The sequence below is a fragment of the Equus asinus genome, chromosome 11 (genome assembly GCF_041296235.1).
Source record: "Equus asinus isolate D_3611 breed Donkey chromosome 11, EquAss-T2T_v2, whole genome shotgun sequence".
NCBI lineage: Eukaryota > Metazoa > Chordata > Mammalia > Perissodactyla > Equidae > Equus > Equus asinus.
In genome coordinates, this window is record NC_091800.1 from 81,989,032 (window position 1) to 82,012,256 (window position 23,225).

At 52.4% G+C, this 23,225-nt stretch overlaps 1 protein-coding gene across 4 annotated transcripts in view; it reads right to left on the bottom strand.

The window, feature by feature from the left end:
* Positions 1–1,611: 1,611 nt before the first annotated feature.
* CARS2 (cysteinyl-tRNA synthetase 2, mitochondrial) overlaps positions 1,612–23,225 on the bottom strand; it is a 45,228-nt gene continuing 23,614 nt past the window's right edge. The window contains exons 9-15 of one of the 4 annotated variants that reach the window (XM_070520143.1): positions 19,903–19,970; positions 9,053–9,119; positions 7,563–7,701; positions 5,616–5,739; positions 4,718–4,816; positions 2,231–2,437; positions 1,612–1,782 (exon numbers count right to left, since the gene is read on the bottom strand). In XM_070520143.1, coding sequence (XP_070376244.1) covers positions 1,714–1,782; positions 2,231–2,437; positions 4,718–4,816; positions 5,616–5,739; positions 7,563–7,701; positions 9,053–9,119; positions 19,903–19,970 — 773 coding nt within the window. In that variant the 3' untranslated portion in view covers positions 1,612–1,713. Of the gene's footprint in view, positions 1,783–2,230; positions 2,438–4,717; positions 4,817–5,615; positions 5,740–7,562; positions 7,702–8,962; positions 9,120–19,902; positions 19,971–23,225 lie in introns of all 4 variants that reach the window. The other 3 variants (XM_070520142.1, XM_070520145.1, XM_070520144.1) reach the window with 3 other exon arrangements.

Genomic DNA, 23,225 nt, shown 5'->3' on the forward strand with positions numbered 1-23,225 from the left:
CATTGTCAGGTACTAGGGAGATAAAAATATATAAGGGTGTCTGTTGTTATTTCACCAGTACCTACCAATATTGTTAAAATGAAGTAATTTGAATAAGCCTGAAATGTAACCATTGCTTTACACAGAAAATAGAATTCAGCAATCACAGGAACTATTCTTATGTTTTTTGTTATTTAAGTTTTTGCTCTAAGTACAAAACCCCTTTGCTTAAGGGACATAGTGGGTAAACCCAACTAGCCAAGGGGCCGCTATGTTTAAATGAAGTGAGTAATTGCTTCCTTGTTCTTTTACAAACCTGCGTGTGCTCACTAGCTCCAGCTAAGGACAGTGTCTTACTGGGAGCGTCCCTGAGAGCAGAACAGCAGCACAGAAATACGCATGGATGGTCAAGTTAGGCGTGCAGCCGTTGGGGGACAGTCTGCTCCCCCAGGACGGAATTGACCGGATTTGGATGTCTTCTTATAAGGGGCCTCCCTGCCGTCTGGGATCCTCCCTCCGCTAGTCACTAGTTGGGTCTCTCTTAGGTAGTCCGCTTCTGAATAGGGTTCTTTATCTATAGACAGGAACCCCAGTGCCTTTTCAGGGTCCTGAAGGTCAGTGACAAAGTGAACATGACTGCCGAGCTGTCCTGGCGTGTGCCTACCTGCTGCCTGGGGGGGGCCACAGGATGAGTCAACGCTAGCCTCGCAGGGCAGACAGCAGGGTGGGCCTGCGCAGGATCTGAGAGCCAGGGAGGCAGCAAGAGGGCCAGCTCATCTCCTGCTGGTTCACTGAACAGCTGGAGCTCCCTGCCTGTGACAGAAAGGCCAGGAGCCAGAGCAAGGCCGCCAGCAAGCTCCGTCCCAGCTTGGCCACCTCCATCATACCTGTCTTGCTCTCACTGTCAAGACCCAGAGTTAACCTCTGGAGCACAGCCCTGGCCCCGCCCTGTCTGCTCAGAGGCAACAAAGGATGGTACACCACAGGAACGAGTTATTCAAAAGGCTTCAAGAGAATAAAGATAAACAGCTATCCAAGCACCACAGAGGGTTTTCTTTGCTGTGTTTTTCTATGATTTAAAAAAAATTATTTTATTGAGGTCATGATGGTTTATAAGATTGTGTAATTTCAGGTGTACACTATCAATTTCTGAATATACTACATCGTGCCTACTGCCAATATATATTTTTCTACGATTAACATATTACTATCATAACAAGAAAATGAACGTAAAAATACATCATCACCTCTGGGGGGGGGCCCCTCCATGGTTTGGGCATCACCCCTGGTTCAGCACTGCCCAGCACCTGAGGGATGGGCCACCTCCTGCTTCAGACCAGGTGGCAGGGCCGCATCCCCCGAGGCCCCCAGGATAAGGGTTGTCCTAGAAGCCGCTGCCCCATTAGCCCCGTTTGCAGGTCCTGCCTGCCCCTCCCAGGACGTCTTCTGGGGCCCCCTTCAGGACTTTCATCCTGGTCTCCAGCTCCTGGTTTCACACTCCTCCCTCGGTCAGACCCTTGGGCACAGGGCTAGCTGGGGTGCATCATGGACCACAGTGTTGGCTGATTGATTTTACTAAAACCTCATGTGTCTGTGGCTGTCAGAACTATAAAGAAATCCGTTTTTTAGGCATAGTTTTAATTATCAGTTTATTTTACTGTTGACTAAACAGCCATGATGGGGAACTTTAATATAAAGCTTGTATCATGTCATAAGCAGGCACAGAACACGTCCTCAGCTGCCTGGTTTGTGGTCTTGCGCCCTCTGACACAGCAGTTCCCATGTGGATGTGCTGCTCCTGTCCTGTGGAGGAAGAGGGCCAGGTCCTGGCTGAGCACTCACTTGGCTCGGGGTCAAGAGGTGAGAGGGTCGGGGCCTAGGGTGACAGGACAAATTGCCCAGCCCGGTGCTCCCACTGCTCTGGGTACTGGAGGAGGCAGTGGCACGCTTAGATGGTCACACTGCTGCCTCCATTACAGGCCGAAGGCCAGGGCAGGGCCACCTGGGGCAGGACAGGCACTGAGCAAGGACATGGGTCTGCTCCTGTGTCCACAAACCCCTGAGTGAGCTCACATGCCCCTGGGTCTCAGTGTCCCTCCTAATTTGTCACAAGGTGGGTATGCTCACAAGCCACATCGGCATGGTGGGATGTCTGAGCTTTGACTGTCCCCTGTGTGCAGTGGTGGCTGCTTACACGGCACCTCAGGGTGATCACTCCTACTGTCACTGGACCCTGGTGGGAGGGGCTCACCTTGATGCTGATGCCATGGGCGACCAGGTCCTGGCGCAGGGTGTCACATGCTTCCAGCAAGGGCTGCCTCTCCAGGAGCTGCTGCCGCCGGGCCTCCCTGGTGGCCTCCCCCGTGGCCAGGGCGAACTGCCGGACCTTGAGCCGGAACCGGACCAGCTCCTCCACCACGCTGTGCAGAGTGGCTGAGCCGCTGTCCCCTGAAACAAACTACATCCAGGCGAGGCAGCATGACTAGTGAGGCCCTGGCAGCAGCCTAGACCCAGCCCAGTTGATGAGGCCCAGTGAGTTCCGTGCCAAGCCAGTCCAGCACACGCCCTCCCCAGGGCTGCAAGGGAACCAGTGGCCTGCTCTTCTCACCGGGCCAGAGCTGCTGGCAAGTGTCCACTCCTCGCCTGCGTGTGTCAGCCAGCCAGGCAGGCTCCCTAGCCTGCTGCAGGCCTCGTCAGAGTGTGCTCAGTGAGGCCTGGAGCTGACCAGGGAGCTCTCCTCCGATCCTGAACTCAGGCGAGGAGCTGGGCGCTGCGGCTTCACGGATGTGCGGACCTCTCGGGTTCACTAGGCAGAGTCTAGAAGTCTAAGCCTTACTGACAGTGAAGCCAGCCTGCTCACTAGCCAGATACACAGACCAACGCAGACTTCCCATGAGGCTCACACAGACCACGCTTCCACGACAGTCGGAACCAACAATCTGCCCAGCCGGAGAGCTTTCAGCGGGGCAGCTGGGACCTGAACTGCTCGAGTTGCCAGGAGTCCTCTCCCCCACAACACGATTTCTTCCTCCATCCTGGAGCAAGGATCCTAGCGGCTGTTTATGTTCCGTGTTTAAAAGAAGAAACAGAACTCACATTTTACAACTTTTGGGTCGAACAACTGCTTCGACCTCATGTGATCCTCAGTTGCTTCCACAATAAAAGAGAGTTTTTCTTATTACGGGATGTGAGCTCAAAGCGGGCTCCAATGTCAACCCGTGAGGTGGGGGCGGTGAGTGAGCTATTGTGCCAAGGGCCAGGCAAAGCTTGGCCGAATATGCCTGGTCTTACTCACCAGCAGACTCCGGAGAGTCTCCTGTGGAAATGAATACAGACCTTACAGAAACTTGGTCACTTCAGACAAGTGAGTTAGATTTTTATACGAACTGGCTGACAGACCCTGGACTGCCCAGGAGAGGACACAGGTCTGCCAGGGAATCGCCACGTCTGTCGGTAAACCAAACTTGAGAATCGTCACAAAGATGCTGCAATTCTTTGTGTTAAGGCCAGAGAACTTCACAATAGTCAAGGTCCCAAGAGCCATGCCCCAGCTCAGGGCAGAGGGCAGCCAGGCGTCGGGAGCTCTGGGTGCCAGGCAGCTGGGCTAGCGTGGCAGCCCCCCGGGAAGCAGGGAGCAGCTGGGCTGTGCCCAAGCCCCTATGGCGGCAGAACGGGGCAGCGCCGTAAAGGAATCTGGGAAGAGTGAGCCATTCCACCACCCCTGTGATAGGGTCACTCCCGTCTGCAGTCTAGACCTTACATGTTGACAACCTGGTCACATAAAATGTTTTTAAAATGGGTATTTTAGCCCTTTCCTGTCCCGTCCTGAACAGTCCTAAAGTTGTTAGGTGTAGCAGAGCAAGGTGGCCCTGTGGAGGAAGAGGAGGGTGCCATGGGGTGGGGGGTCTGGTGTGGGGTGGCACAGCCCAAGGAAGCATCTGTGCAGAGGGCAGCCTGCTGTGAGGGGGATGGAGGCTGACGGGGGGGGGGGGGGGTGGGCGGCGGTGGGAGGCTGCCCGCACTCGGGGAGAACAGGTTAGTGCATTTAGGATCCTGGAAGGCAGGTTTCTCACCATCAGAGGAGTATGTACGGAAAACGGGGAACGCAGAGTGAACCCTTTGCTGGGGGACTAGAATTGATGTGTGGGAGGTAACGCTGGGGTTTCAGTCAATGAGATCCATTCAGACACAGCTGGATAGCGTGTGCACACATTCCTGCCTCTGCCCGCCGAGGGCCCCAAGCAGCTGTGGCCCGAGCGCAGGGAGCATATGGGCGCTCAGATGCTCCCTGTGATACCCTCCTCTGCGGCAGCAACCCGGCCCCTCGGAGAAACTGCCGCCGCCTGGCTTGGTGCAGAGAAAGTACCAGATGAGCACTGGGTTCTGAAGGGGACCCTCCTGCCGTACAGGGCAGAACCAGAGGATGGGGGCCCCATTTGCAGGGGGCACACCAAGGGGCTCGGCCGGCAGCTTGCTCTCAGATGGCTCAGGAAAAACGTTCTCACCCTGCATGCCAGCTGTCTGCACATCTCAAGATTCTTTCAAGATAAACACAAAAACGAGTGCGTGCAGAACTGACGACAAAGTGCCCTGTAGCTAAGTGGACGCAGTTCTGCACAGGATCGCCGCAGTTTGCTATTATCCACTAAAATGAACATTTTAAAAGGGGAAAAGCCAGTTATCACACTAGCACACAGAGAGAATCCCACAACTGAGGACTGAAAAGAGAAGGGCGTACCTGTCGGTCTGCCAGAGAAATCCCCACAGTCTCAAAAAACTGCTCAATGTAGGACACGATGGAGCCGAACACAGCGGGACTCCTAGGACCACCAGGCTCCTGCGACAAACCACCCCAAGAAGCTTCTTTAGAAGCAGAGGAACTTGACGGAAAAGAAGGAAGACCTCGCAGTCGCTCCACCTGCCGCTTTTCCAGCGTCCCGTGGAGTGAGGACACAAGCCCTAGCGGAGACACCGGGCGAAATCCCGGAGCTGCCACCCACCCACAAAGCAAGTGACTGTGGGGAAGTCACTTACCCTGCCCCTCAGTTTACCCATCTGTAACATGGGGGTGTGCTATGGTCTGAGTGCTGCATCCCCCAAATTCATATGGTGACCCCCAGCCCCCAGTGTGATGGTGTTAGCAGCTGGACCTTTGGGAGTCCCTGGGTCATGAGGGCGGACTCATCAATGGGACTGGCGCTGAGGCCCAGAGAAGGCCAGGTTGGGTGGGCACAGAGTCAGGGTCCCAACACACAGCTTCCTCCCCCATTCCATGTCTTAACAACAAACTCAGATTCCGCCGGGTTCACCTGAGTGAACAGGAGGGTTATGTGCTCTGTTCTGGCAACATGCATGCTGACCGTCAGTGTGCGGGACCTCCCTGTGCCCCACCTGTACCCAAACCGACGCCTCCCGGCCCCGGGCGGCAGCTGCCTCCTCTGCGGGGCCTGTGGGCGGGCCACGTGTGGGCTGCAGCAGCTCCAGGAACTTAAGGGAGGTCAGTCAGAGAAGCCAGAGGCCGCCCGCTCTGGGAAGTGAAGTCTCCCCAGGGAGCTGGCAAGGTGGCATCTGTTTCTTCCTCAGGAGAAAAAACTGACCGAACAAACCCCCCTCTGGGGCCCTGTCCTCAGAGTTACCTTGGTGACTGCCTTGAGCTGTCTGTTCCCATGGTGAATGAGGTCCATGATGGCGTCCACAGCTCCAGGCGTGTCAAAGTCGTCCGCCAGGGCAGCCTTCACAGCCCCCTTGGTGTGGCTGAGCCTTGGAGGGTAGGAAAAAGAAAGGCGTGAGGTGCTCCCGGAACCCGCGGCAGCAGGAGGAGGGGTGCCCGGCCGGTCCTTCCCAGGAGGAGCAGCTTGAGTGATTCTGTGTTTGGACCCTTTCTCGGTCACGTCCACAAAGACCCGTACAAGTAACAGAGTCTTAACCAGATGAGATCAACTCAAAATTGTCCCATTACTCAAAATCCCAGAGTGGGGAACCTGGAAGTGTGTGTGAACACAAAGCAACAGGGGGCACTTCATAATGGTTTAAAAATTGGACAGTGGGCGATGAAGCAGAGTGTGAGAGAATGCTGCGTTCTGACTGGCTGAACCACGCGGATGCTGTCACATGAAGGCTTGGAGCCGCTGCTCAGGACCCCATGAGTGGGAGGGTGCTGGCCCGGGCTGCAGTCCAGCCAGTGGGTCAGCAGCGGCGGTCTCCATGGGCCTGGCTGTCTCACCGCCCCACAGTCCTGGCCACGGTCACGCTTTTGCTCCCACTCGGGCTCCACCCACCCCGGGGAGCTGCCCGAAACCTCTCTGGGCAGCAGACTGAGTGCCCGGCTTTGAGGGGCTTTGGGGGGCCCCGGGCCCCACAGGACTGGAACCTCTGCTGAGTCCCGAGAACACAGACCCCTCCCTGGCCTGTCCACGGCAGCCCCCTCAGCTGTGAGCGGGCAGGAGGCCCCGTCCAGCCGCCCCCATAAGTGTGGAGGCAAAGCCTGCAGAACACTCTTCCCTCTGGCCTGACGCCCTCGATGGTGAGATGGCGCTGCTCTCCAGCCTGGGACCCTCCCAAGTGACAAAACAGTGTTCACTGTCCCTCCCTGGCACCTGCCATCCCGGGGCTGCTGAGTCGTGCTGACAGCTCTCAGCCACACAGACACCCAAAGTGTCCCACCCAGCGCTCCAGGCTTTGTCCCGTGGGCTCCCACGGCTGTGACTGACTCAGCTGCAGCCCTGTCCTGTCCTGTCCAGATACCTGCCCTTCCCCACCTGCCCACTGAGTCCAGGGTTCTTCACCCTCCCAGGAACTCAAGGGAGGGGGACATGTCCCATGGCATTCCGAGCACACGCAGTCCCCAGCCCGCCATCAGTGTCCAGGAAACGCCCTCCTCATCTCCAGACAGCTGTTTCCCTAGCTTCCAGAAGTCTTCCCAGTTTCCACCATCTCCAGTGTCAGGCCCCAATCTTTCACACTCGGCGGAGATAATAAAACAAGGATAAACACGTGAGACCATCTAAGGAAGCACGGGGACTGGAAACACTCTCCGTACTGAAGGTCAGGCGCACCAGGAGTCCCTTCTTGCTTCCTGCTCACTGTCCACTGCAGCTCCTTCACCGGGCCACCTGCAGCCGCGGGCACAGCCCAGGCGGGTCACGACCGCCAGGGTCTGTTCTCCCTGGGCGACGGCAGTTGGGGAGCACCCGAGACTCCCGCAGACTCGCTCCTCAATCCCTGATGTGGGCTGGAGCTTAGTCAGCAGACGCGCGTCCACACCCACGTCCTCTCGTCAGTGTCCAGCTCGTCCACGTACCTGCAGGTCTTCCTCTAACTAGGAACTCGTGACGGGAGCCTCCATTTATTACACACTAACAAACACCAGCCAGAACGGGGAGTGGGCACGGATGTTATCTGTAACCTTTGCAGCCCCTACAGGCAGGGCCTCCTTGTGTCTCACCCAGGGGGACCACAGACTTGCCCGGGTGCTCCTGCACCAGCACTGGCGAGGAAGTGCCCTCAGTTCCCAAAGCCGAGCTTTCCTCTCAGGCAGCCCCATGCTGGCGCCCAAGCAGTGAGTGGCCCCGTATGGCACCTACCTCTCCCACAGCACGTCCTCCCCAATGGGGCCGCACACCAGCTGCCCCCGCATGTAGGCCCGCGCATCCTCGACGAAGGCGGTGGCGGCCAGGAGCAGGTGCTTGGCTTCCAGCACGGCGCCGTCGCTGTAGTCAATGGCTGCGGGGGGGAGGGGGGTGGTCACTGGGGGCCGCCAGGTGCCCACACCCTCAGACCCTGCGTTCCTCAGCCAGGCCATCCTCACATGACCAGAAACCGGGCAGAGGAGCAAGGACACAGCGCTCCCCGGCCCGCCCCACGCAGGCGCCAGGCCCTGTCCTGGCTCGGGTCTCACCACCTCGGAGGAAGCACGGGAGACCTCTCCCAGTAGGTTTAGCCGAGGGAGTCCTCCTCACTGACAGATGGACAGACAGACAAGGGGCTCTGGGAAGCGGAGAGGTCTGCCTGGGGCCTGCAGCACCTCCAAGGAGAGCAGCCAAGTGGTGCAGCAAGGACTTGGCTCAGAGTTGGGGGAGGAAGAGGACTGGTCCTCAGACCCGGCGTCTGGAGAACGTGAAGCAGCTCTCAGGACGCTCGCTCCGCCTGGGCTGGCCACCCAGGGCCCAGACACCCACGGCCAGGCCACCGCAGAAGGGGCACAGCCAGAGTGCCTGCCGGAGGCCGTGTTGGCATCCTGGGGCTGCCATGACCAAGTACCACAAAACGGCGATTTATTCTCTCACTTTTCTAGAGGCGAAAAGACTGAGATGGAGGTGTCAGCAGGGCTGTGCTCTTTCCAGAGGCTCCAGGGGAGGGTCCTTCCTGTCTCTTCCAACTTCTGGTGACCCGGGTGTTCCTTGGCTGGTGGCTACTTTACCCCAATCTCTGCCTCCAGTCACCCGGTCGAGCCCAGTGCACAAGCTGAGGAGCCCACCTGTCCCTCAAGGGCACCTGCTCCTTCTCCAGCGCCAGTCACAGACGTCAGAGGCCACACTGCCATCAGTGGTCGAGCCAGACAGGGCAGTGCCCTGGACCTCGCCTTCTGGGTGGAAGAGCCCTTTGGCCCTGGGGACACAGCGCTAGACGACCCCCCCAGCAGCATGCAGTAGCGCGGCCTGGTGAGCATGGCCTACCCTGGGCGGGCCCCCACTTTGAGGGCTCCTGGCTCAGGCTCTGTGCAAGGATGGCCAGCTTCACCATTTCCAGTGCAGGAAGCAGGGAGCGGAGGTGCTACAGGGTTCAGAAGAGTCCAGCCCCAGAGAGGGAGAGGAAGGGGAGGACCGACTGGAAAACCCACAGCCTCCATGAGATAACTTTCCAGAACCTTCTAGCTGAGTATGGGGCTTATGCTTCCTAACAGTGCATCCTCGGGCTCGCATTCGGAACCCAAACCCTCAGGCATAAGAGCAAGCACACTAACAAGACCGTGCTCACTGCTCACCGGATGCCGGCAGCCCCAAACGCCACCAAACTCTCGGGGCCACACCGGGCAGACGCCGGGCCATGCCCTGAGCTCCACGCCTGAGCTCACCTGACCTATAGCTGCTCCGCATGCAGAAGAGCCGGAAGACGTCGGGCGAAGCCGTCTTCAGGAAGTCCTGCCCGAGGGAGAGAAAGGGAGAGGCCCGTGAGGCTTTCCCTTCACTCAGAGGCTGGTACTTACTACAGTGTGTGAGCTGATTTCACACATCAAGAAATCAGGGACTGGGGCCGGCTCCGTGGCCGAGTGGTTAAGTTTGCGCGCTCCGCTGTGGCGGCCCAGGGTTCGGATCCTGGGCACGGACATGGCACCGCTCGTCAGGCCACGTTGAGGCGGCGTCCCACGTCCCACAACTAGAAGGACCTGCAACTAAGATACACAACTATGTACGGGGGGGGTTTAGGGAGATAAAGCAGAAAAAAAAAAAGATTGGCAACAGTTGTTAGCCCAGGTGCCGATTTTTAAAAAAAAAGAAAAAAGAAATCAGGGACTTTTACCAAAAGCTTTGTGCTGTTTCCAAAACTCACTATTAGCACTTTTCCCACAGTTTCCCCGAGGACTCTCCATGTTCAGTCCCAGTGTCTGCGGGACAGGGCCGAGGGGAGAGAGCCCGTCTGCCCTGCAGTCGCTGCTCCACGGTCTGCCACTGGCCTTGGGAGTTCCTTACCGTGACGTGGTTTCTGACCCTCGTCACGAGAGGACAGGGACGCAGCCAGATGCCACTGGGCGGCCTGTGACCACAGAGGGACTGTGCACGGGGAGGGACGCAGCTCCTGGCTGTGTGAGAGGGACGGGGTCCCAGGAGCAGGGAGGAGACGGTCGTGGCCGGGTGGGACTGAGGGCGCAGGACCCAGCCCGTCTGTTGATGCCACGTCCTCCAGGCAGTGAGGCTGCAGCAGACCCCATGCCCTGTCTCTCCGAGAATAAACCGTCCTGTCCCTTACTGACTACAAGCGAAAAAAGAACCTAACCGCTACCGATGCACACATCACTTCCAGGACGTCTATGTAGAGAGGACACTTCCACGTCAGGAGGGAGGACACGGGGAACCCAGCAGGAACGTTACAACAGCAGACCGTTCACCACCTCTCTGTGGTGTCTGCGGAAGGTTCTCGATGACTCTGACGGCAGCAGACTGGGTGGGGAGACGGGGAGGGCTCGCCTCACTCTGGCCTCCAGCGCGGCCCCAGGGAGGATGGTGGGGCTCTGCTCGGCCTGCCAGGAACACTGGGACACAGGGCCCGCGGTCACTGCCTCGACACGAACACACAGCCCAGAGCCCAGCACTGGGCACCACAGGAACACAGGCTCAGACAGGACCCTTTTTTTTTTTTTTTAGGAAGATTAGCCCTGAGCTAATATCTGTTGCCAATCTTCCTCTTTTTTGCTGAGGAAGACTGGCCCTGAGCTAACATCCATGCCCGTCTTCCTCTACTTGCTATGTGAGACAACTGCCACAGCATGGCTTGACAAGCGGTGCATAGGTCTGCAGCCAGGATCTGAACCAGTGAACCCTGGGCCACTGAAGTGGAATGTATGACCTTAACCGTTGCACCACCGGGCGGCCCCTGACAGGACCCTTTGACAACACAGAGTTTGGGTAAAAGAACCACCACCCTGCTCCCCCGCCCCGGGCTCCCAGAGAGTGAAGAGAGGTGCTCTCAGCCCTCCTCTCGCCATGCCTCCCTGGCTAGCCATTGTTTCCGCCTCGCCTCAGCAATACTGGGAGAAAACACCGGCCGGGACCCTGCACCAGGACTAGTCAGGGGGCTCCTTGAGGGAACACTGATGAGGGCCAACCACATCACCCCTCGCTCTGGGCCCAGCCTCGCAGATCACTGGGCTAACGTGGCAATAATATGACACATGGGGGCTGACGCCAACCCACACCAGAGAGACACAGTCCGGAGCTCCTCACTCAGTCCTCCCGGGGAAGGAGGAAGGGACCACTTGCTCAGACTCCCGGGCTGACCCTTTCAGAGGGGTGGAGGGTGACTCTGCCTGCCACCCACCAGGCGGGAACCTCCCCCTTGGGTCCTGCACCTGCACCCCCAATCCACCCCCTTGTCTGGCTGCACCCAAGGCAAGGCGGTGGGGGGTCATTCTCATTCAGGGGCGGCATTAATTAGGAAGCTGCTCAGCCCATCCAGCAGGTCTCAACCTGGGGTCCTCAGACCTCCTGGGGCCCAGGGATAGAATCCAGGAGGGAGGGAGGTCTATGAATTTGGATGAGATTTGGTCACTTCCACTAACCTCCAACTGCATGTGATGTTTCCTCCAACAATCAGTGTAGGCAACAAACCTCATGGGATCAGCCGAACCTGGAGGCTGGGCCCCCTGCGACCACAGGTGTTCTCATCTCAGCTCCCGCACAGCACGGCCTGCAGGCACCCTGTGCAATCGCTCACCTGGGACGATGGCGGCAGTCAGCCCTGCTGCTGGAACTTGTCTAATAGCTCACCAAAGCGAAGAAGTGCGCATATCCCTGTATTTCCCTACAACCAGGGCCTTCTATAATCCTCTGTATTTCATGCATTTAAAACGCTAAATTCTAAGGAAGGATCCATAGCCTTCACCAGGCCACCAAAGGGATCCATAGGGAAGACAGTGCAGAGGCCCCGTCTCGTCCAACCGTTACCACGATGAAGCCGGCACTCCAGCGTCCATCTGTCTGTCTCTGCGCTCCTTCCCAAAGTGTGAAAAAAGGAATATTATTTCTTGGTCCCCTTATTTCCCCCAACTAGCCAATTAACTTGAGCCCCCAGGCGTTTCTGCAGTGCTGGATAACGTGTGCACACAGCCATGCGTCCTCTTTTTTTTCGCTTCACATCACTTCCTGTCCAGATCTGCAAGGGCCAGTGTGGAAACCTACCAGTTAAAGCAGTTAACACACCACGCAGCGTGAAACCAGCCACATCATCTACGGAAGGCTAAGATGCAATGGAATTATTATCTGTCCTTTATGGTGACAAGACAACGAGGCTTAGAGAACTGAAAACCAAGCCACTGAAGGTCAGACAACACAGCCAGCTCTACATCCTGGGCTTTCTTCATAACGAATCCTTCCTGTGCCTGACTGTGGGGCCACTTCCCAGCGAGGTCCTCAGAGGACTCTCTGGTGCAGGCTGATCTGAACAGCCCCTTGCAGGCCCCTGGGCACCGGCCATGCCGGGCAGTAGCAACTGTCCACGCACAGCGTCTGGGACCCTCTCCCTGGGCTGGGACCCCAGGAACCCTGCGGCTTGGACCGCGAGTCTGCTCCATGCCTGGAGCCCAGGCACGTGCACGACCGCTCGCAGCACCAGGGCCGCACGCCATCCGCTTCGACTCATCCCCGTTTTTCCACAAAGTGCAGACGCAGCCGCTTTCCAGGCCCATACAGGGTGCTTTCCTGCTTCTGGCAAATGGTGTCGGGAGGCCTGCCACACCACGCCAGCCCAGGTGAGTATGCATTTGTTTTTTGAACTGTCACTGTTGGTTTTGCTTTCTCCAAATTGTTGCCAGATGCCTGCAGCTGTGGGCATGGAGCTGCTCTCCACAGCTCTCGCCCCTCTTGTGACGCTGCCAGCCACGCAGCCTCGTGCTCCCCACCACTTACCATGGAGGGAGCAACAAACCCCTCGTGTCGGTTCCCCACACAGCTGCGCTCTGTGCATCTGGCACCTTTGCCTACTCCACTAACTTGCTGCTCATGTGTGGGCCTTTAGTTACAAAACTTGAAAACTGAAACATTATGGATATTTTATGTCTGATACAGTTCTTTGATTTTTCTAAAAGAACTCTCTTCCATTTTAGCATTTTTTATTTTCTGGGTAGCTATGTTCTCTATTTCACTCCTAAAAGGATTTTAGTTTCTTTTTTAAAGAGTTTCTCCTCACATTCAGAATGTGGACTCCTTCAGAATTAACCTCAGTGTGTGTTCAGAAATCTGAGTTAGTCGTTCTCCAACCCTAGCATATTTTTTGTTGTTGTTTTGGGTTTTCTTTTAAAAGATTGGCCCTGAGCTAACATCTGTTGCCAATCTTTTTTTATTATTCTTCTTCTCCCCAAAGCCCCCAGTACATAGTTGTATATTCTAGTTGTAGGTCCTTCTGGTTGTACTATGTGGGATGCCGCCTCAGCGTGGCCTGATGAGCAGTGCCATGTCCACGCCCAGGATGTGAACAGGCAAAACCTTGGGCTGCTGAAGTGGAGTGCGCGAACTTAACCACTCGGCCACAGGGCCAGCCCCTAACCCCAGCAATGTAAAAGGGTATTTCTTTTCCCCACTTTGGGGGTTCTCCGATGGAGTTTATTATACTAGTTGAAATGGAAATCTGGAATCTAATCTTTCCACAGCATTGAGTTTCTATGGACTATTTCCTAATAATAATAATACAGAAAGCAAGTGGGATGTCACCAAACTAAAAAGCTCTGCAGAGTAAAGGGAACCATCAACATATTTGGAAAGCACACATCTGATAAGAAGTTAATATCCAAAATATATAAGGAACTCATACAACTTACTAGCAAAAAAAACAACCCAATTCAAAAATCAGCAAAAGACCTGAATAGAAATTTTTCCAAAGATGACACACAGATGGCCAAAAGTTGCTCAATATCAACAATCATCAGGGAAATGCAAGTCAGAACCACAATGAGCTATCACCTGACACCTGTTAGGATGGCTCTCATCAAAAAGATGGAGAGAGAGTGTTGGCGGGATGTGGAGAAAAGGGAATCCTCACGCACCGTTGGTGGGAACGTACACTGATGCAGCCACTACGGAAAACAGTACGGAGATGCCTCAAAAAATTAACAGTAGAACTACCATGTGCTCCAGCAATCCCATTTCTGAGTATGTACCCAAAGGAAACGAAGTCAGTACTTCAAAAGATACTGATGTTCACCGAAGCATTATCACCACAGCCAAGACTGGGAAGCAACCCAAGCACCCAGCCACAGATGAATGGATACAGAAGACGCACATACATACAGTGGAATACCATTCAGCATGAAAAAGAACAACATCCTACCATTTGTGACAACGTGGATGAACCTGGAGGACATTATGCTAAGTGAAATAAACCTATATGTGGAATCTAAGGGAAAAAAAAGTTGAACTCATAGAAAGAGAGAATAGAATGGTGGTTTCCAGAGGCTAGGAGGTGGGGGAAATGGGGAGATGCTGGTCAAAGGGTAAAAACTTTCCGTTATAAGGTGGGGATCTAATATACAGCACGGTGACTATAGCTAACAAGCCTGTGTTGTATACTGGAAATGTGCGAAGAGAATAGGTCTTAGGCTTTTCAACACACACACACAAGGTAACCACATAAGGTGTTACATGTGTTAACTAACTTGATCATGGTAAGTATTTCACAACGTATAGGCATATCAAATCATTACATTGTACACTTTAAACATATACAATTTTATGTGTCAATTATACCTCAACAAAGCCGGGAAAGAGCGGGAAGCACTGTAACTCCTTCCTTATTATATGAATACTTGAGTTGTCATATCCTGACACTGACGTGACAAGGCCTCACACTGCTGGTTTCCAGGGACGTTAATTTTTAACGTATTCCTGCTCTGTGCTCTGCTGTCACCGAGCTTCCACACTCCTCTGGTTCCCCCGAACTCCTGACCATGGCGTCCTGAGAGGCAAAATGTAACAACACCCGTGCCAGTTTGTGCTGGAAGATTCTCAGAGGGAGGCAAGCCCCTCCTTGAAGCTCGCTGTCAGGCAGAGACAGCAGCCAGCCCTCCAGGCGCCGCGCTCACGAGGCAGGGCGCCCACTGGCAGGAAGCCGGTGCTCCGGTGCTCTGGTGCTCTGGCGCTCTGGCTCCCCGGGGCAGGGCGGCGCCCAACCTCCCTGGCCAGCCGCACTTCCTCAGCGCGTTATAACTTTCACCTGCACGGGAACCCACACAGTAGGTGTAGTTCTCTCATTTTAAAGAAAAACTAAGGCTTTGAGAGTTAAGTAACCAGTCCCAGATCACAATCTAGAAATTAGGGCCAGTTTGGAGCCGACATCTGAACTCTAAAGGTAGACGTAAGCCTCTATTAGGCAGAAAGAATCAGGAGTTTTCACACAGACTGCTGTAAGAGCCTGTCAGTGGTCCCTGAAATAACGAGGACCGGCAGGAAACCCTTCTGCTGGGAACCCAGAAACAGACCAATATTTTTAACATGGAGGGCAGAAGCTTAACACACCCAAGGAACTATGGGCAGGGGCAAGTTGCTGGCTAGCAAAATACAAAGTAAAAACAGCCAACAAATACGTATGCACAAATTTATCATAACTAATAAAGAAATGAAAATTTAAAATGTAGTTGTCGTTTTCCACCAGATGAACAAGGAAAATGTTAACTTGCTAGGATTCTTCTAAGTTGACACAGACAAGGGAAGTAGACACTTTCATACACTGCTAGTGGGAATGCTGATGGCACTTCCTGCTAAATAGCAGAGGCTGCATCCAGAACATTCTGCACGCGCACACACCCTGACATGCATTTATCCTCCATCACTAGTCACTGGGTGTGCGGACGGATGTTCTTCACAGTATCGCAGGTCACCTGCACCGCAGGGAAATAACTCGTCACGTACAGCACCCCCACGGGCCCCTAAATGGTCATAAGTAACACAGACTCTGTGATATCTATGCACATTTAAATGCACATACCCTACTAGAAAACTTGATATAATTTAAATGACGATCGATAGGACACTGCTTACATTAATAAAGTGCACCCACACGACAGACGACTCCATCACTGGGAAGAATTAAGTCCATGTGGAAGAAAACAGGCTAGCCCAAAGACTCACTGAGGGAATAAAGCAAGTGCAGACAGTGTGGAAAGGGAAAACGAGAAATACGTGTACAGAGACACAGGCACACGCACATCGTGATGGCTAAGAAACTGGCAGCCACTGCTCCAGCAGCAGGGGGGCAGGGCTGGGAGGGGAGGGCGCGTCCCACAGGCGGTGCCTCCACACATCTGCCATGTGCCTCTCTGTCTTCTTGGGTGTTTTCAAACATCCTGCCGTGAAACACATTACTTCTATAATCAGACGAAAACACTACTTAAATTGTCAGGGGAAAAGCAGGTGCCTCACAGGATCATCGTAGATTGTACGGGAAAGAGGAGACAGTCCAAATCCCCACAGAGATGGCTTATAGTTTTTATAAAAACTATAGTTTTTTACAAAACTTTATTTTTAATAAATTTTTAAAAATTTTTACATTTTTATAAAAATTTATAGTTTTATAAAATGAAACACTGGAAAGAGAATCCAGAAAGAAACCTAACATAACAGTTCCACAGGGATGGGCATAACGGGTGCAAGGAAGGAGCAACAACAAGGCGTCTCTTCACAGTGTTAACCACTGAATTCCAACGACCTTTACTAAATATCTGAAAAATAAAGGAAAATGGGAAAAGGGGAAGAGATACTATCCAACTGGAAACAAACGGGACCAATGAGCCTGCAGTGTGGCAAAGGGGAGACCCACACAGAAAGTAATTATACTCTGACGGCACATGGGCACTGTGACCCCATAACCCCAGAGGGATGGAGTCTAAGTGAAAAGAAATGCGAGCCCCGAACAGGCAAATGCACAGACACAGAAAGTGGACCAGCGGTCGCCAGGGGCTGGGGGCCGGGAATGAGGGGGGATGCTGACGGATGATGATGAAACGTTCTGTAATTAGATAGTGGTGATGGCTGCACAAGTCTGTGAATACACTCACAGCCGCCGAATGATCAACTGAAAGGCTGAATTCTTTGGTATGTGAATTACATCTCAATAAAGCTACCATTAAAACAAGAACTGCAAGGAAATCTTAAACTTTACCCAATAGTTCACTGTTAACAGAAATGTCTGTATTAAATTTTTAAACTTATTTTGTGTCTATTTTAAGATAAAACATAACGTTGATATGCTGCTATAAGGAAATAAGATTTTTATTAAAAGAGGGAAAAAAGAGGTAAAACAAAACGGCCTTGTAATACTACATTTTATCTGGATATGTGGAAATGAATTCAGACTATCTACTTCGTACGTACAGGTTTGTCTCCTCCCCCAGCTCTGTCCCTGAAGAGGGCTGGAATCCACGTCACCCCAGCAGCAATAAGCACACTGAGCACCCAGACGCTGGTGTCAAAATGCCATTTTCCCACAAAGGCAGCGAGGCTCCTCGGAGAAACGGCGGGTCTAGGGCAGAGTGCAACAGGTGAACAGGGCCGAGAGACAGGCCACGTGGGAGACACAGCCCGGGACGCAGGAGCCCTGCCTGGCCAAATCGAGTAAATCTGGTAGTTTCAGCATAAAAAGAGTACAACTGAATTGATAAACCATGATGTAACTACAAATCCTGAACTCCACAGCGACACTGAAAAGAGAGACAGAGAAAGAAAGACAAAGCCTCTTCTTTGAAGAGTCTCAGCAAGCACACGTAATAGAAGTGAACAGAATGTGACAACACGACCTTGCCGAAACCACTGAGTGCACCGGGAAGGTGACGCCCCCCAGAGGCTGCTGGAGCTGCGGGGTCGAGGGCCTTAGGGAACGAGACAGCCATGCCGCGTATCTCCTCACATGTTCTCAATATTCACAAAAGGGAAATAAACAGTGAGCTGGTGGCCATCCCTTAGCCAAGTGATCGAACGTAACATCACGAACAGTCCACGGCCTGGCCCCACGGCCCCCACGGGGATGCAGTGTGAAGTCCACAGCACCAATGAGGTGTTCCCGCCAAAGGTTTAACCCGAATCAAGTCAAGCCTTGAGACGTCACTTCCAGTTACAGGAAAGAAGGCAACAGAAGAACACGTTGAAAGACACCACAAAGAAAAAGACAAATCCTAAAGATGGGATGCTCAACAAAACTGGCGTGGGCTCTTCAAAAAGTCAACGCCACAGGGAAATAAAAGTAGAAAGACTGTTGTAGCTCAGAAGCCTAAAAAGAGCAGTGGAATGTTACCCAGCTTTAGAGAAGAATGAAATTCTGACACCTGCTACGACATGGATGCACCTTGAGGACATTATGCTGAGAAAAGAAGCCAGACACAGAAGGACAAGTACTGCATGATTCCACTGATAGGAGGGACCTAGAGTCATCACAATCATGGGACAGAAAGCAGAAGGGCGGCGGCCAGAAGGGTGTGCACCTGCACACATAAAAATAGTTAAGATAGGGGCTGGCTCGGTGGCACAGCGGTTAAGTGTGCACGTTCTGTTTCTGCGGCCCGGGGTTCGCCAGTTCAGATCCCGGGTGCAGACATGGCACTGCTTGGCAAGCCATGCTGTGGCAGGTGTCCCACATATAAAGTAGAGGAAGATGGGCACGGACATTAGCTCAGGGCCAGTCTTCCTCAGCAAAAAGAGGAGGATTGGCAGCAGATGTTAGCTCAGAGCTAATCTTCCTCAAAAAAAAAAAAAGATTAAAAGAAACAGTTAAGATGGTAAATGTTATGTGTTTTCTAGCACTATTAAAATTTTTTTTAAAAAAAAGCCTAAGAAGACACAACATACAAATCCAACACATGAACTTTGACTGGATCCTGGTTAAAAAAAAAAAACTATAAAAGACATATTGGGACAAATGGAGAAATCAGAACTGAACTAGATAATTGGTCATATTAAGAAATTACTGCTAACTTTTCAAGTGTTCGGGTCACGCAGGAAAGCGTCCTTATTTCAGGAGTTGCATGCAGAATAGAGAAGTGTCATGGTGTCTGCAACGTTATTTCCTAGTGGTTCAACAACCATAAAATATGTATATACACGCACACACACAAATACACTCACCACTCCCAGAGATTGAGAAAGAGCAATATAGCAAAATAATAACTCTTGAATCTACATGGTGAGTATGTAACTGTTTCTTTTAACTTTTCGATATGTTTGAAATTTTGTGTAAGATAATATCGGACATTTCTATTTAAGAAAAGCATAGAAAGATTCTTTTGTGAGGAGCACTCCCCTTGGGGTTTATTCTAAATTCGGTGCCACAGCTTTCAGTGGTTGGGGACTGCGGTGATAAAGGTCTGATTCCTATCTTGTCTGCTTAATTTGCAATCAAAATTAAACGCGGCTTGGGGCTGGCCCCGTGGCCGAGTGGTTAAGTTCCTGCGCTCCGCTGCAGGCGGCCCAGTGTTTCGTTGGTTCGAATCCTGGGCGCGGACATGGCACTGCTCATCAAACCACGCTGAGGCGGCGTCCCGCATGCCACAACTAGAAGGACCCACAACAAAGAATATACAACTATGTACTGGGGGACTTTGGGGAGAAAAAGGAAAAAAAAAAATAAAATCTTAAAAAAAAAAAAAATTAAACGCGGCTTTACAGACCCAAAGACAAAGGAAAATCAAACTGTTTCTTGAAGTGTTCTCCAATTAGTGCACTTGTTTTCCATCATACGGAAATTCACATTCTGTGCTTCATGTCCACACACACTGAAATTTTTCAGTAGTCTAAGAAGGCAAAAAGCAGCAACAAACCAACCCCACAGCGACACTAGACAGAAGGGGCTGGTGGTGGGAGAGGAAAGAAAAGGGGGAAGGAATCCAGCAAATGTGATTCCAGAGAGAAACTGTCATGAAAGGGAAGGGAAGGGAAGAAGGAGGTGTGGACTGGAATGCAAGAAGAGAAAAAGGAAAGTGCACCGAGAAAGAAACAGACAGAAAACAGAGCAGGAGGGACCTGAGGAAGAGGACAGGGGAATGCAGACACAGCACTGCGCGCTTTTAGGACAAGGAAGAGGATTTCAAACCCAGAGTAGAAGCCCGTTAGGGTCACAGGGCAACGGGGCGGGGACACCGGGACTCAGAGGTTTTGGGTTGCAGCTGCGCACCAGCCCTTAGGACAGGTTCAGTAAGCTGGAAGCAATGCAGGAGTCAGGAAAACCCATTACCTTAATAGTGATGTAGTTTTTCAGTGATTTGGACATTTTTTCTTCCTTGCCTTTCACGTGCAAATGCCCTGAAACAAAACCAAAAACAATGTCATTCCTTCCGAATTGAGTGGGAAGAAAGGGACTCTTCCGCCCTAGAGGGGAGGAAGGCGAAAGGGTGCTTCTCCAACGGGTGCCTGAGCCCCGAGCTGGGACTGAGGGCCAGCCTGGGACACGAAGGAAATACCTGATCAGCCTGCACTGTTGATACAAGATTTCCCCCCAAACCTTCACCCACATTCGACCCTCTAGGACACTGGAGCCCACAGCTGCGATTGTCCTAGGGCATCAGGTATGCCAGCCCCAGGGGTGGGCAGCACCCTCAGGAGCAGATGAGGAGGCACTGACAGCAACAGTTCACGCCTCCCCCTCCCTGTAACTCAGAAACACAGACTGAACAGACGCGACAGCTGGAGAAAGGACCAACCTCTGGTTTACAAACCCGGCCCGGGCAGTGACAGCTTGTTGATGGGCGTTCACAACTGCAGAGCAGGGCTAGGGCCCTGCGAATGAGCAACTACATTTTGTTTGTTTTCAGACTTATCAAGACCTTGGTATTATTTGTCCCCATGTATGTGAAAGACAGGAGGGGAACCTAACCCACGCGGGGACTCCTCCATCCGAGCCCGGATTCCTCCCGGGCTGTATTCTGATGAGGTTTACTTCCAGGGGAGGCCTCTCCTTTCCTAACAGAAGATTCTTCCACTTTTTCTGACACGACTTCAAACACAAGAGTGCTCCAAGGCCAGTTTTTTTTTTTTTATTATTAATGTTATGATAGATTACAACCTTGTGAGATTTCAGTTGTACATTATTGTTAGTCATGTTGTGGGTACACCTCTTCCCCCTTTGTGCCCTCCCCCCACCCCCCCTTTTCCCTGGTAACCACCGATCAGATCTCCTTGTCAATATGTTAACTTCCACCTATGAGTGGAGTCATATAGAGTTCGTCTTTTTCTGACTGGCTTATTTCGCTTAACATAATACACTCAAGGTCCATCCACGTTGCTGCGAATGGGCCAATTTTGTCTTTTTTTATGGCTGAGTAGTATTCCATTGTGTATATATACCATATCTTCTTTATCCAATCATCAGTTTCTGGGCATGTAGGTTGGTTCCACATCTTGGCTATTGTAAATAATGCTGCGATGAACATAGGGGGTGCAAGGGACTCTTGGGATTTCTGATTTCAGGTTCTTAGGATAGATACCCAGTAATGGGATGGCTGGGTCATAGGGTATTTCTATTTTTAACTTTTTGAGAAATCTCCATACTGTTTTCCATAGTGGCTGTACCAGTTTGCATTCCCACCAACAGTGGATGAGGGTTCCTTTTTCTCCACAACCTCTCCAACATTTGTCGCTCTTGGTTTTGGATGTTTTTGCCAATCTAACGGGTGTAAGGTGATATCTTAGTGTAGTTTTGATTTGCATTTCCCTGATGATTAGCAATGATGAACATCTTTTCATGTGTCTATTGGCCATATTTATATCTTCTTTTGAGAAATGTCTGTTCATGTCCTCTGCCCATTTTTTGATTGGGTTTGTTTTTTTGTTGTTAAGCCGTGTGAGTTCTTTGTATATTATGGAGATTAACCCTTTGTCGGATAAGTGGCTTGTACATATTTTTTCCCAATTAGTGAGCTGTTTTTTTGTTTCAATCCTGTTTTCCCTTGCCTTGAAGAAGCTCTTTAGTCTGATGAAGTCCCATTTGTTTATTCTTTCTATTGTTTCCCTCAACTGAGGAGTTATAGTGTCTGAAAAGATTCTTTTGAGACTGATGTCAAAGAGTGTACTGCCTATATTCTCTTCTAGAAGACTTATTGTTTCTGGCCTAATCTTTAGGTCTTTGATCCATTTTGAGTTTATTTTGGTGTGTGGTGAAAAAGAATGGTCTCCAAGGCCAATTTTTCTGAGAACTGGCTAAAATGTGGCTTCCAAAAAGAATTATAACTTTGAATACATGATTCTATGTAACACGTCATATACACCAAGCACAATGAGAATTTTAAAAAATTGACAATATCTGGAAAAGGAAACACATCTATCTTCCATCCACTTACTTCAGCAAACAGGTACTGATTCTCCTGTGCATCAGGAAGCACAGCCATCTTCCAGGACAGGGTGGAAATGGAATGAAGGTGATTCCTGCTGTCTTAATAGACTGTAAAGTCACGACGGAACAAAGTAACAAGTACCCTCCCTGGTTCCCACGTTTACAGTAAACGAGATGAGCTATTTTACGGACACACACCTCGTCAGGAACGGACTGAGGCTGCGGAAGTGTGAGCCCCAGCACTGCCAGGAGCACCCTCTGACCTCGATCCACGATTCACAAAGGGCACGCTGCATTCCGCGGTGTTCGAGCAAACCGAGCCTCTTCGAGCAGGACGGACGAAGTGTCTGCGGAGGGCGGCACTAACTCCCAGACACCTCCAGCGAGGACTCGGCCGAGGCTGAGGCCAGGGACGCCCCTACCTGCTCCTGGGGCCTGGAGGGCTTCCTCCCCAGGAGGGCTGCGCACCGTGCCTCTAGGGGAGGGCTCGACTGCACGTGGTCTCTGCAGGGAAGCAGGGGCACCTGACTGTGGAGATCCATGGGACCGGAGTCGCCTCTGAAGCATTCCACCCCTGCCCCTGCGAGCACCAGCTGGAACGAACCAGGATGGTCAGGCTTCTGTCCTATCTAGGGATCTGCCCAGCATGTCACGGCATCGGCAGAAAGGAGGCGGACCCTGGCTACTGACGAGCTCCCCCGGGGAAATGGGGTGGAGTACTAGGTGAGCGCTCACACGCTACCAACAGCAATTGAATCCGTTTCCGCCCTATTCATTCTCAGGATGCCGGTCATCACAGAGAACTGGGCCCATGAGGGGCGCAAGAACCAGGGTGATCCTGGGGATCTGGAGGGAAGAAGACGCAGTGGTGAGCGCAGTCAGGGCGGGCAGCGCGCGGCTGGCTGTCTGAAGACACAGGTGCGCCCTCCCGCAGACACGCAGCAGCCAACTGCCCGTCACAAAACCCGAGTGTCACTTTGTTAATGTCGCCTCGCTGGGAAAACCTGGCGTCCTTAATTCAAGGACACAGAGAAACAGTTTTTCTTAATTCACTGAGCTTGCGATGTTGATTATCCGCATCTCTCAACCCTTTCACTACCAAACAACCTTCACCTGTCTTTGCCCCAAGTACAAACGGTACATTCCAAAAAGGTAATAAAACTGGGGCAGGCCCCGTGGCGCAGCGGTTAAGTTCGTGCACTCCGCTTCAGCGACCTACGGTTTGCAGG